Source organism: Aplidium turbinatum, chromosome 11, assembly GCF_918807975.1.
Source record: "Aplidium turbinatum chromosome 11, kaAplTurb1.1, whole genome shotgun sequence".
In the NCBI taxonomy this organism is placed as follows: Eukaryota; Metazoa; Chordata; class Ascidiacea; order Aplousobranchia; family Polyclinidae; genus Aplidium; species Aplidium turbinatum.
This window is the reverse complement of record NC_137482.1, coordinates 18410024-18423406: the sequence shown is the minus strand read 5'-3', so window position 1 is coordinate 18423406 and position 13383 is coordinate 18410024. Positions and strand designations below refer to the sequence as shown.

At 35.7% G+C, this 13383-nt stretch overlaps 1 protein-coding gene across 1 annotated transcript; it reads right to left on the bottom strand.

Annotated features, from left to right (window-relative positions):
* Positions 1–4662: 4662 nt before the first annotated feature.
* Positions 4663–8828, bottom strand: LOC145779453 (COMM domain-containing protein 2-like). Its single transcript, XM_082591046.1, has one exon. It carries the CDS (start codon positions 6796–6798, stop codon positions 6202–6204), a length of 597 nt encoding a protein of 198 aa, XP_082447172.1. The 5' UTR covers positions 6799–8828; the 3' UTR covers positions 4663–6201.
* Between the last annotated feature and the right edge of the window lie 4555 nt (positions 8829–13383).

The following is a 13383-nucleotide window of genomic DNA, read 5'->3' as shown; positions in this document are numbered from 1 at the left end:
ATGTCTGATGTGCAGTTGCAAGCATGTAGAACAAATTTAAACAATTGTTACGGCCAATCTCTGTACAAATCAAACGTCATATAAAACCGTTCAGGTCTACTGAATCTTACGTCATGGCAATTCCTAAAACATGAGCAGAGATTGCAATTCGTTCGTAAGACTTGTATCACACCTGTTGTGGCTGTTGAGAATTACTTCACAATGCATATGGATTATTGCGTCACATAACTGCGTACGTGAGTTTGAGATATTGCCATGTATTCTGATCATTCGTAAAATTGTTGCTTGAAGTTAGTCGCAAATTTAACTGTTTCGCTTAGTGCTGCTAGCTGGACAAAATTTCCGTCTTTTATCCAAGTAATCTGTTCTGTAGTGACAAGTTTTAGTGGTGTACGGCGTTGCATTCCATTTTCGACAGCCAGGTGGCTAATTTTACAGAAATACAATTTTGAATAGACGTTTCAAAGGAGTGTTTCTTTTTCGGTCATTACATGCAGACGAACGGATTGGGGAATATTATGTTACAATTTTCCCACGAAGAGATTATGGTTTACCTAGGGACAGTGGAATACCGGGACGACTCACTTTATTGATTTTTCTTGAGAAATGGACAGCTGGAGGGTCACTAAGAAGTTCAAAAATTAGAAGAACTGCACAACGTTTTCTTTGCTTATAGATAAATTCATTCTCATCAAATGAATTGCTATATTTGGTTAAAATTTTGGGTGCTAGAAAATCTTCAAAACCTTACTGCAGCAGTGTGAAGTTATTTACCGTTACCGGTGTTACATGAAGTCTACCGCTGAATTATCACGACTTGAATACTATTAAATAAACATGATATCACATATTTTCTACATTTATTTTGGCGATACACACTTTGTACACATGGGGGCAGGTCTATTAAACTGCACCTGAGTATGCGACATTATGGCAGTAGACCTCAAGCTATAGTTGCATCAGATTTTGTCATAACATTGTGACCCTCCAGTTGTCCACCTTACTTTTGAGTGAGCAATCCCCTACTTCTACCATCCCTAGGTTTACCGCTGTGACCAACAATAATGACATTTTGGATGAGTTGGTAAATGGTAGGCTACTTTTGAAAGAAAGCTACACAGCAAACTTGAGCAGCAAACCAGAACTCATCACCCATGATCTTTATACTCAAGGAAAACATTAATCGCAACTTTCGAAATACTTTTCTAAATATTTTTAATTCTACCACCAGTAGCCTACCTCCAACGGTTGCGTGTTGAAAACGTGGTTTTATCACATTCAAATTTGTGAAGAATTGCTTGTAAACCATGACTGAAAACCGATTCAACAGCCAGTAGCCTACATGTTGTGCACCAAATCATACGTTGCATTTGATGCTGTGATCCACAACTTTGCATTGCTAAAGGTCCGGAATGGATTGAATGCTTTGTTGAGTCATTTTCATTGCCTACAGCCCATTGTGTGCTCACAATTTTTTCTCCATCTAAGCTATATTAAAATTATCAGTTAAGCCTCCTGCAACAATTTCGATTCGCACCATGATTGGAACCAATACTGGCCTGGCACGCCGACTTGTCTAGGGGAACGTTCAAATATTACGTAACGCCTTCGAGGGGGAGGGGGGTTTATGCAAAGCGTTACGTTAGCGTCACATCGGGGGGGAGGGGGTTCAAGCAAAACGTTACGTAACGCTTTCGAGTACGGAATGGTAGTTTTTTATGCTAAATTCGTAGTGAAAAAGCGTTAGCCTACATGGGGGAGGGGGGGATTGAAAAAAGCGTTATGTTGGCGTTACATGGGGGAGGGGGGGTCAAAAATTCGGAAAAAAAGCGTTACGTAATATTTGAACGTTCCCTAGGGGGTTATCACAGACCAAACAACGGCTCTTCCAGGGTTTTACACAACAAACAGACGAGACTGGGCAACAACTCACAGGAACATCAGAGACACGACCGCACTACATAGATGGAGTAGCCTTCAGCAGCCCTAAATGCTCACACTGCGAATCAAATATTACGTAACGCTTTTTTTCCGAATTTTTGACCCCCCCCTCCCCCATGTAACACCAACGTAACGCTTTTTTCAATCCCCCCCCTCCCCCATGTAATGCTTTTTCACTACGAATTCAGCACAAAAAACTACCATTCCGTACTCGAAAGCGTTACGTAACGTTTTGCTTGAACCCCCTCCCCCCCGATGTGACGCTAACGTAACGCTTTGCATAAACCCCCCTCCCCCTCGAAGGCGTTACGTAATATTTGAACGTTCCCTATCACAATTTTTGTAGACAAACTAGTGAGAAACAATGGCAAGTTTGCTGCAAGTGTGGTTGAGTGATTTGGGTTGATTTTCATATAATTAAAAGAAGTTTTTTTCATAACGATACGTTGAAAAACCCTAAACTTTAAAGAAATTTAAATTCACACTGAGGAAAGTAGGCCAAATTCAGCATAAAAGATATGATGCAACGCAGGATACAAATTTTTTGCTTTTATTTTTGCTGAAAATTGTTTTTGGGAGCCCATTTATCGTGATATTGTTTCCTGACCAGCTTTGATTTCTCTCGGAGGCCCTGGTTGCCACCGGCATGCCTCCGGATGAAACGACTATCAATAACGCAAAATTTCTTGTGTCCTTTTTTTCTGATCTCTTGTTGCCGTAAAAAAGGTGAGAAATTGCATTTATTGTTGATGAAGTTTGCATTTATACAGGAACATTTCAAACTGCAGTTTTGTATTTATATGATTTATTCACATAGCCTACAATGCTAAAGGTGTCTAAATATCCTCCATTGAAAGTTGTCTACCTAAATGCATTTTCTGAAGCTTCGCACAGCACTGCATGACGTTGCTTGGCAATGTAATACTTTGCATATAACGCTGGAGTAGGCTAGGCTAATGCTTGGCCGGGCCGGGACATTTCACATTCTTTCGCTTGACACTTTTAAAGCAATATTCAGTTCAAGCCGATGATCTAAATACAAGTTTATCTTTAAACTTATTGTTGTAAATGCCAAACTAGAACATTTCCGTTGTTACGGTTCGACTTTCGGGGGGGTGCGCTTGAGTAACACATTTCAAGGACAGCTCTCTATTTAGCAGCTACTAGTCTAGCATTAACGATGATAGTACGGAAATTAGAAGGCGTATTGCTATGGCAAAAACAGCGAATTGCTGCGAACTCTCGTTTTCCCAATTGTCACATAGGTGGATGTGAAATTTGGACATGCAAAAAACGTGACATTAAAAGGTTTTGAAATGTGGTATCACAGAAGACTATTACGCATCAGCTGGATGGAAAGAAAAACAAATAAATTTGTTTCCCAACAAATAAACGATAAATGGAATCTGATTAACCTCAGAAAATTGAGATATTTCGGACACATAGCAAGAAGCAACTCGTTGGAAAATTCAATGTTGACTGGGATGGTGCAAGGCAAACGAACAAAAGGACGACAAAAAATAAAATATTTTGACAATATCAAGCAAATTACGGGAATAAAAAGCATGCCGGAAGCACTAGTAAAAATGGAGGCAGTTAATATGGAAGATCACAGTTGATTAAACATGATTAATCTGTTGAAGAAATCTTGTGGATGGAATAAGGTAGGCACTTTAAGATGAAAATATCCAATTCAACCACGAACCAATCAGATGTTACGTTGTCCGTGATGTGTGAATCAGAACATGTTTTAGGTGGCTACCGTCCAATTGTGATCATTACAGCATTCTGCCAGAGTTGATTATTACTTTGAACTTTGTTTGGTAATTACAGAAGCAAAAAGGGCAATAGCAGAATAAATTTTGCAAACCAAAAAATGAAATTGACGACATAAAAGAAATCAGATTTGTGTTTTGTAAGCGTTGTTTATTATCTAACAAAAAAAACACTTATTTTATCACAGCATATTAGAATTAACTAAGGCTTGCGCAACGCATTTTAAGGACAGCTCTTCATTTGGCGGTAGCTAGTGGGTGAAACAATTTACAGACAATAGTAAGGAGCGAAAAGTTTGCTCAGTCAATCTCGGTAATCGGGCCTGCGTCAGCGGTTCAAATCTTCCACAGTCTGCGAAACTCACAAATTTTTTTCTCAGCTTAAAGATAAAATTCCGGCAATTAAATGAAACATTTAACGAAACTAGTATATTTATATTATTTAGGCAATTTTGTTTATAAAAGAAATAATAGGCCTACCATATTCGCGCTATCTTGGAAGTTCCTTGAAATTGTTGGTTACTATGGGGTTAGCTTTGAAAGCTATAGTTCTTTTAATCTGAAAAACTGAATTATTGTGATCCAGAATAGTTTATCATCTGTAGACTTCAAATTGCACTAAATGGAAACTTGTGGGATTATCATACAAATAGAAAAACTATTTAGGATACACCCATACAATTGCACCACGCAGTTAAAATTCAAAGGCGATTAATTTATTTCAACGACTTCACATAGGCCTACAAAAGACAAACTTTAATTCTATGAGTAATATAGGACAGTTGCATAGCCAACATCGCCTTATTAAAAGATTTAACTCATATATATGATTTTTTTAGATAGAAAACCAAACCTTTGTGGGATGTCATTTGAAATTACAAACGACACACCAGTGCGTTGCGATGTACAGTTTGAGAATCACTGTTACACACAAACAAAGCGCAAACAATTTTTAAATTTTGTAATTTATCGATCATGCTGCAAACTCGGAAACTTTTAAGGATCCCCTGAAATCGCTTCGTGAACCCCTTGGGGTCCCCGGTTAAACTGATATAGGATGATGAAAAAATGTTGTCGTCTGAACGTGGTTGACGTCAGTGAAAACAAATACAGTTGAATGCATAATTAAACAGAAAGACATTGACAATGAAAAATGTCATTCTAGTAATTAGTTGGTCTACAAGTAATCTACGTCGTTATTCCATAAGATAAACTATAATTTTACGTTAAATTTTTTTTTGAACACAAGTAAAACTATTGAAAATGCATTAAAAATTAAGACTACAATTTTCGAAAATTTAATTAGTACCGGTAATAATCAGAATTCTCTTCAAAATTTTTGTGCATTTTATAAGGTATGTATGTAAACCTTAGATTTGCTATCTTCAGTAACACTAAAGGCAAAAAAACTGTTTAGCACAAGAGTAGCCTAAATATTTTTATAATATTGACAAATTCAGTTTGACAGGGTACATGTCTGTTTTGATTTTAAACCAATTTATTTGCATCGATATAAACAGAATAATAAATTATCGAATGATGTTGAACGTTGGTAGAAATAGTAGGGTATCATCCCTAATTTCTGTACAAAAGCCACTTAAACTGTTCTTCGAAACAACGACATGGCATGTCTGCAAGTGATTCGTTTGATACACGATATTGCCATTTCCACCTTTGACATACACAATTAGGATACATAAATGAAATCAATGTTCAAGATTTTGCTATGGGCTGGAGTGCAAGATGGCTTCTCAAACACCAATGGCGTCATACAATTGCTTGTCTTCACTGCCTTTAACCCGTACGAGGTTTATCATCAATAGCCTATGCAATATGCATGATACAATATAATAGTTTACTTATGCAAAAGTGCCATATCTTAATTGAGATGCCTTGGTAAAGCACAATACATTGTGATTTACATTCAACATTACACGCTTTGTAAAAATTTTTATGATGAATCTAGGGAGAGATGCCAAACGTGTCCATATTGCCAGGAATAGACTTTTAGAGAATGTCCCAGTCCGAGAATAAAGATTCAAACCAACCAAGCAATCAAGGTTGACCAATGACCATAAAGGTTACACATGCGCAAAGTGAAGATGGAAATATAACGTCGTATGATATGACATTAATAGTATACTCTTATTGCACAGTAAAGCAATAACCACGTAGATGCAGTATAGGATGAATATGAATCAGACGGAAGATACTAGAATCTGTTAAAGGTTTTCAATTTCATAATAAAATAGGCTCAATGGCTCATATTGAGTATAACTTATTTCTGGAACAGCATTAAAAGTGTTCACTAAATATTCAATCAACAACTGCTCCTATATATCACACTTTCAGACATGTTACAATGATCGAAAATGCATTGCAATTCTTATTATGAATCATACAATGGAAACAAAAACAATTATCATGAAGAAAACAGTGAGGAAATTGCAGGTATGCATGACCATCAGAATACAAGATTAATAAATCATGATATGTTACGTAAAATTCTTCTGACGTGAGTGGATTTCATTTCATCCAAAGCATCTTCTACTACTTTTGTCATGTGTAAGAGATTAACTGGGTCAGTTTCTAATGCTTTTACAGATTTCTTATCACCATCACTAGTGTGCAATTTTATAAGAATCACTGGAGTAGTTTGTTGATGCAAAGACCTTGATGCCAGTTTTATATCCAGACGCCATTCCATGTTTTCATACGCCGGCAAAGTAGGTGCACAATTGTTCAAAGCTCTTTGAGTTTCTTTGCCAGACACAAATGACTCTTTAACAATTTTTGCAACTGACTCGCGAAAGTCAAAAGCAAGAAATGAATCAAATAAGTCATCACTGTTCAGTCTGTGCTTGGTTGCTTCGCAGAAAGTTTGCATTAATCCAAACACCACATCTTCAACTAAATTTTGCTCCACTTCCAATTTTTGAGCAGCCACCCGAAACACTTTTGGATTGATTCCACCACTTAAAAATTGGTGGGATATGTCAACAAATTCTTTAACTATATCATCACTGGACTTGTGTAGAAATGCAAGTTGTTGCAAGTGTTCATCTGATAAATTCAACAACATCTTGAACGTCTAATACACAAAACCCTGCAACTAAAGAAAATGCAACAAGTCAATATTGAATGGAAAACATGATAAAAATGACCCCGATAATATATTAATATTATCTAATTTGTAAAATGTTACAAAATTATAAATAGTGAAATATACGAATCATCACATATTCAGAAAATTAAGAAATAATTTTAGATGACAGAGTATTGGCAATACACAAATAAAGTATGATATACAAGTCAAAAACAAAGTGGACAAGTTTTAAACCTTTTCTGTTGTTTACCCCTTGTGAAAAGATAAATCATCCACTCTCCGTACCAGATTAAATATCGATCCTGCATTAGCAATTTTTACCCCTTCAGGTAGATAAAATTTCTCTCCAATCAAACCCATTGAAAACTCTTAGGCTAGCACAATGCATTTCGATTTGGCAATTTACGTTTGTTTTTCACAATTCTTTTCACCAAAATAGCTTATTATAAAAGCCTAGCTAGAGAGATGCCAAAAAATGTTCATTTACACTGCGTGGGTCAAAAGACGAATTTTTGTGTACAGAAGAGTTTTAAGAAAGAAAGATCAATAAAACTAACCTGAGTAACTACCACAATTCTGCCGTCCCAAGGTAAAGCGACGTAACTACAGAAAAGTTAAACTGAGAAAAAGCGCTTTAATTAAAGTTAATCATAAACCATTATGACATTTTAATCGCAATTCAACATTTGATGCCTCTAACTAAAAAACCTTGCCTACTTTTGTTTCAATGGGAACAAAAACATTGATTGCTGTCCTAATTTTTGCTAATTAAGATAATTAGTGTAGTTACGTCACTTTACCTTTGTAAACCTGATTGTGTTTCTGACTGTGCTGCAAAGGCAAACCGGCAACCAAAGCCTCTAGAAGTATGCGAAACTGCCAGGATTAAGCTCTGCAAGAAGCTTTCCCAGTCCGAGGATAAAGATTCAATCAAAACAAAAACAAAAAATCAAAAAAAAAACATCTGACGCAATGTTTTGAATTCACACACAAAATATGTACTATGGTTCAAATACAATGCAGTATCTTTAGTCAACATCAATTAAGTCAAGTGAGTTGTCGTTGGGGAGTAGCTGTTCCCGAAATTGTGGTCGATTTGCCAGCATAACCGGGCAGTAGCTTGTTTAGTATGTCACCATGTAGTCTCTGCCATTAACGTTGTCGTCCTCAGAATCTTGTGAAGCCCGTTCTACACCATCATCGTTCTCGCTTGGGATGTAGTCTCTGTCATTAGTGTTATCGTCCTCAGAATCATTCATAAGCGTTTTCACAACTTCATGCAAGTCGATTTTTTTGCAATTATTTGCGTTTAACTTGCAGCCGCGTTAAAGCTAACTGCTGATTCTGTTCACTAACAGGATACTGCAAGACAATTGTTGAAACGTGTCTGAGTACAGAAGCTGCAGAGTCAACACGCAACAAATTATTAACCTCATTTTGTAGATAAAATGTTTTCACTTCAGAAGCTAATAAGAATTTTATCTACAAAATGAGGTTATTCTTTTGCTACGTAATTGTCTTTGCAACACTGGCAAAACAGCTGGCGTTGTTTGGCAGAGACTGACATCCCATTGAGAATTTGGGATTAACTCTAGTCTAGATTCTATTGTAAATTGACGTAACTGGGATTTGCTCTGGATTCTATGGTAAAACGCCGTAACTGGCAGTTACGTCGTTTTGGCTTTGGATATATGATCCTTACATGCAGTTATGTCGTTTTGACCAACAAATATCTCGCAAACTACTGCAGTTACGCTGTTGAGTCTTTGCTGGAAGAAAAATATAATCTTTGCGACGCGTTTAACAATTAAAAGTGGGAAAATCAAAAATCTGTAGTTACGTCGCTTTACCTTGGGACAGCAGAATTGTTAGTGTACACTTGATGACATACTTACTCAGTTGTAAACTTTCACCATAAATTTTACTGTGCCTTATACATAAACTTTTTATTTCTTATCATTTGTGTGTTAACATTAGGGAGCAACTTGTATTTTGATCAATATTAAATATTGTTCATCAATCGTATATACAATGTTAAGAACATCAGCAATCAACTGGTATATATTGGAGTTACAGTAGAAGTTTTAAGATAACTCTGAAAATTGCTGTTTTCTAAAATAGATCAACAGATGTCCAAAGTTCGAGTCAAACAAGCCACGAGCAGCATGCTAAGATGAAAGAAGTGTTATCAGATTATTATAGACTTTGCATCAAGTCGTCTAGTAGTGAAATGTCCTTGCGACAGGTCGGCTATGGTCAGTTGTTCAGCAACAGGTCGGCCATGACAGGATGTCCTGTTCCCCCACAAAACAATGCCTTTGGATCGCAACCACAGTCACAAATATAGCCACTTCATAAATTAGTTTGGTTTAGAATTTTTATCCTCGGACTGACAAAGACTTTGATAGATTATTCCTGGCAGTTTCACATACTTGTAGAAGAGTGTTTCTTAAACTGTGTGCTGCAGCACACTAGTGTGCCACGAGAGATTATTAGGTGGGGTACATGTCTTTTAGGTGCAGACAGGTACTACCTGTCTGCACCCACACAACACATTGAACACACACACAAAAATTACACAACTGTCAACACACACACCATAGAAGTGTTCAACCAGTTTTCATTCAAAATTGCTTGTTTGTGTCAAATTTCTTTCGTAGTTTTCTGGACTTGATTTTCTGGCATATAACGCCATCTCTTCTTTGGAACCATACAACTTGAGAAGACACTTTTGTGACAACATTCACGTGGCGTTTTACACACTGGTTGTGACATGGATGGGATGACAAAGGATTAGTGGATGAGCTCGGATAGCTTAAATTTAATCGTAAGACAAATTCTTTATAGCCAGTGATTCCTGAACTTCTTCAGCATTTAAGTTAACCATCTTGTGGTAGGCTATGCTTTCACTTTTAAGTTTAAAACTGGCAATGAAAACTCTGTGGGGATCCAACTGGTCATTTGAGTTAAAACTCATAAAACCCTTTGCAAAGTTACCATTTTCAATGCGGAACAAAGGAAGGTTTCCTTGTAGAGACTGCACTTTATTTACAGCCACTCTTCCAGTGTCTTCATCCACATCAGCCAACATTGCCAGGATAACACTTTCCTAGTGTGCAAAGAAGGCTCTGAATAACGTTGCATTAAACTGAAAAAGTTTTTCGATCTATCTGCTATTTTGCTGCAGGCTTTATTTGGAACCAGGTGGGAAAGTATATCTTGATGCAAAGTTGGGCTAGTGTATCCAAATCTTTGGATGGTTTGGGAAGTGATGTGTAGTATCTTAGTATACGACATCCAAGGGTCAACCACCTTGCAGGGTTGGAAGTCGTTAGTCAAATAGCAATGACTATTTCACTATTCGATAGTACCTAAAAAAGCAATGACTTTCCGCTGTTGATACTTAAAAAAAGTAATGAATAGCAATTATATATTAAAAATATTGTATTTTATTGTATTTGCGTATTTAACGACCAGTGATGCCAGGCTGTTTTTTGAAAACAAGCAAGGGAATCTAAAAAACAAGCCCAAAACAGGCAAATCAACACAATAACAAGCCCAATAATTTGCAACCAATACCAATTAGCATAAAGCACGCAGTTAGCAGTTCAAAATTGTCAATACAACCTTTGCAGTCCATACATCACGTTTATTTCAAAAATGACATTTGTTTACGCTATTCCAAGCAATAATTATCTTGAAAAGAAGGGATACAATGTTGACTACAATAAAAACCTTGCAATTTCAGTGTCAAAAACAAGTAAAAAAAAGTTTGACTGGCCAAAAAACAATTGCCCAAAAACAAGCAACCCGCAAATTCAAAAAAAATACGCAAACTCGAAAAAAACAAGCCCAAACTTGCGGGAAAATTGCAAGGTTGGCAACACTGTTAACGGCACTCACATGCATGGTTTTTTTTGAACTGTGTTGCCGCAAAATTTTCCTTAAACCTTTAAAGTTTGAAAACCGAAAGGGGACTAGATCGGATAGAAATCCGAAAACTAAATCTCATAAATTCGTTTTGACGACGAAGCAAGTGAGCAACAAAAAATGATTTAGCAGTTCTCCTAAATATCGATAAGTGAAAAACGAATAATGATTTTGTTGCTTGCATAAAAAAGCAATGAATAACGCGCATTCGATATTCAGAAAGCAACGAATAACGCTATTGAATAGTGACAACTAGTCGTTACTTCCAACCCTGCCACCATACTCAATACAAAAGGTCATGGAAAAATTTTGTTCTTGAAGATTTTTTGCTAGAATTGCAAGATGGTATGCAAAATATTGAAAACAACATAGCGCTAACTGATGTTGATGTAAACAGTAACTTTTACCAATTTATTGCTCACCTACAACTTATGATCAACAAACATGCACCTCTAAGACAATTAACCAGGCGTGAAAAAAAACTAACACTTAAACCCTGGATAACTAAAGGCATTTACAAATCAATCAAAACAAAAAATAAACTTTTCAGATTGTGTTACAGGCATGATGATTCTAAACAGATTCTTTCCTACAAAGCATACTCTAATAAACTGTCACACTTAAAAAGAATTGCAAAAAAACAATAGTGTATTACTACAATCTGTTTAACGTTAACAAAAATGATTCTGGAAAAATGTGGAAAGTGATTAATGATCTAACTACATACAAAAACTCTTCCTCAAAAAATAATTTACCTCAACATATAATCATTGATGACACAACGTATGAAACTGATTCTATGAATTTTACAAATCTAATCAACAAACATTTCACTGAAATAGGAACAAAAATGGCAGCTAAAATACCATCAGTACATTCACGTAGTGATATAAAAAGTCAATTAAAATCATTTGCTTTTGAAGATATTAATGAAAGCGAAATCTCTGATTGTATCAATGGCATGAAAACAAAAACAGCTCCTGGTTTGGATGGTGTCTCCACTAAAACTGTTAAATTAGCTAAATGTGTCATTACTCCTGTCCTGGTCAAACTATTCAACAAATGCATTGCTCAAGACGTTTATCCAGATTGTCTAAAACTATCACAAATCACTCCAGTACCAAAACACCCTCATCCCAAAGCCTTAACTGATTTTCGACCAATTTCTTTACTGTCGACATTCTCTAAAATCTTTGAAAAAATTCTATATCAAAGAATTAATAAATTTCTCAACAAACATAACATTTTGTCTACATGCCAGCATGGCTTTAAAAGTAATGACTCCACTTTACTAGCCACAACAAGAATATGTATATGACAAACTGTTATCTGCCATGAATCAAAAGGAATTCACATGCTCAATTTTTCTGGATTTAAGCAAAGCCTTTGATACTGTAGATCATAAAATCTTACTAAGCAAACTTTACAATTATGGCCTTCGAGGTAAAGTTCTGAGTCTTTTAAATTCCTACTTATCTAACAGACAACAATGTACTAAAATACTTGGAAATACATCTGACTTTGAACAGGTAAAATGTGGTGTCCCTCAAGGCTCTGTTTTAGGGCCATTACTCTTTCTGTTATATGTGAATGACTTACCAAATGCAACAAATTTTAAAACAACATTATTTGCTGATGACACCAATTTACATATGACAGATAAAGACTTAACTTGCCTTCAAAAAAGAGTAAATAAAGAAATGAAATTTGTCGATATTTGGATGAGACAAAATAAGCTGTCAATTAACTATTCAAAAACTGGACACATGATAATATGTAAAAATCCTTTCAAAGCCAAATCCTTTCAATTAAGTATTAATGGAAATCCTATTCAACAAGTAGATTCAATTAAATATCTTGGTGTTACCCTTGACAACAAGCTATCATGGAAATCACATTTAACTTGTCTTCGCACAAAGCTAAATAAAACTTGTGGAATTTTATATAAGCTCAGACATTTTGTACCACTTAGTACATTGCGTGTTGTTTATTTTGCTCTTTTTCAATCTCATTTACAATATTCATTAATAAATAGGGGTAGGGCTGATAAATCTATTTTACATCCCATAGAAGTTATTCAAAATAAAGCTCTTAGAGCATGTTTATTTTACCCTAGACATGCCTCTGTAAATTTATTATATATATGTTAAATTTGATGTTCCCAAGCTTAATGACTTAATTGAAATTGAGTATGCCAATTTCATGCACAAATATAAAAATGGACTTCTACCTGATTGTTTTAGTGCTTATTTTAATGATTTAAATAATATCCATCAACATAATACTCGCCACAAGATAAAATCCCAATATTTCTTACCCAGAACTAATAATAACTCCGGGCAAAAAATGCTACAGTACTTGGGACCCCAAGCATGGGGTAAGGTTCCTTCAGAAATTAAATGTTTGTCTCCCTTTTCATTCAAAAAGTAATATCAAACGCACTTGGTCGGTTGTTACTCTTGCTAAACGCAACTCTGTTGTGTATTTTTCAGTGAAATTGATCTGACATGTCTGACAACTTTTGGGATCTAATTTGTGTTCTGTTTGATTTCTCTGTTTTTGTTTTGTTTTTTTATGTTATGTTCATATACAATCTTCTCATGTTTTGGCTTGCATTTACTAACCCCCACA

Bases quoted from the DNA above. Each gene is read 5' to 3' on its own strand.
- LOC145779453 (XM_082591046.1), bottom strand. From the start codon at position 6,798: ATGTTGTTGAATTTATCAGATGAACACTTGCAACAACTTGCATTTCTA.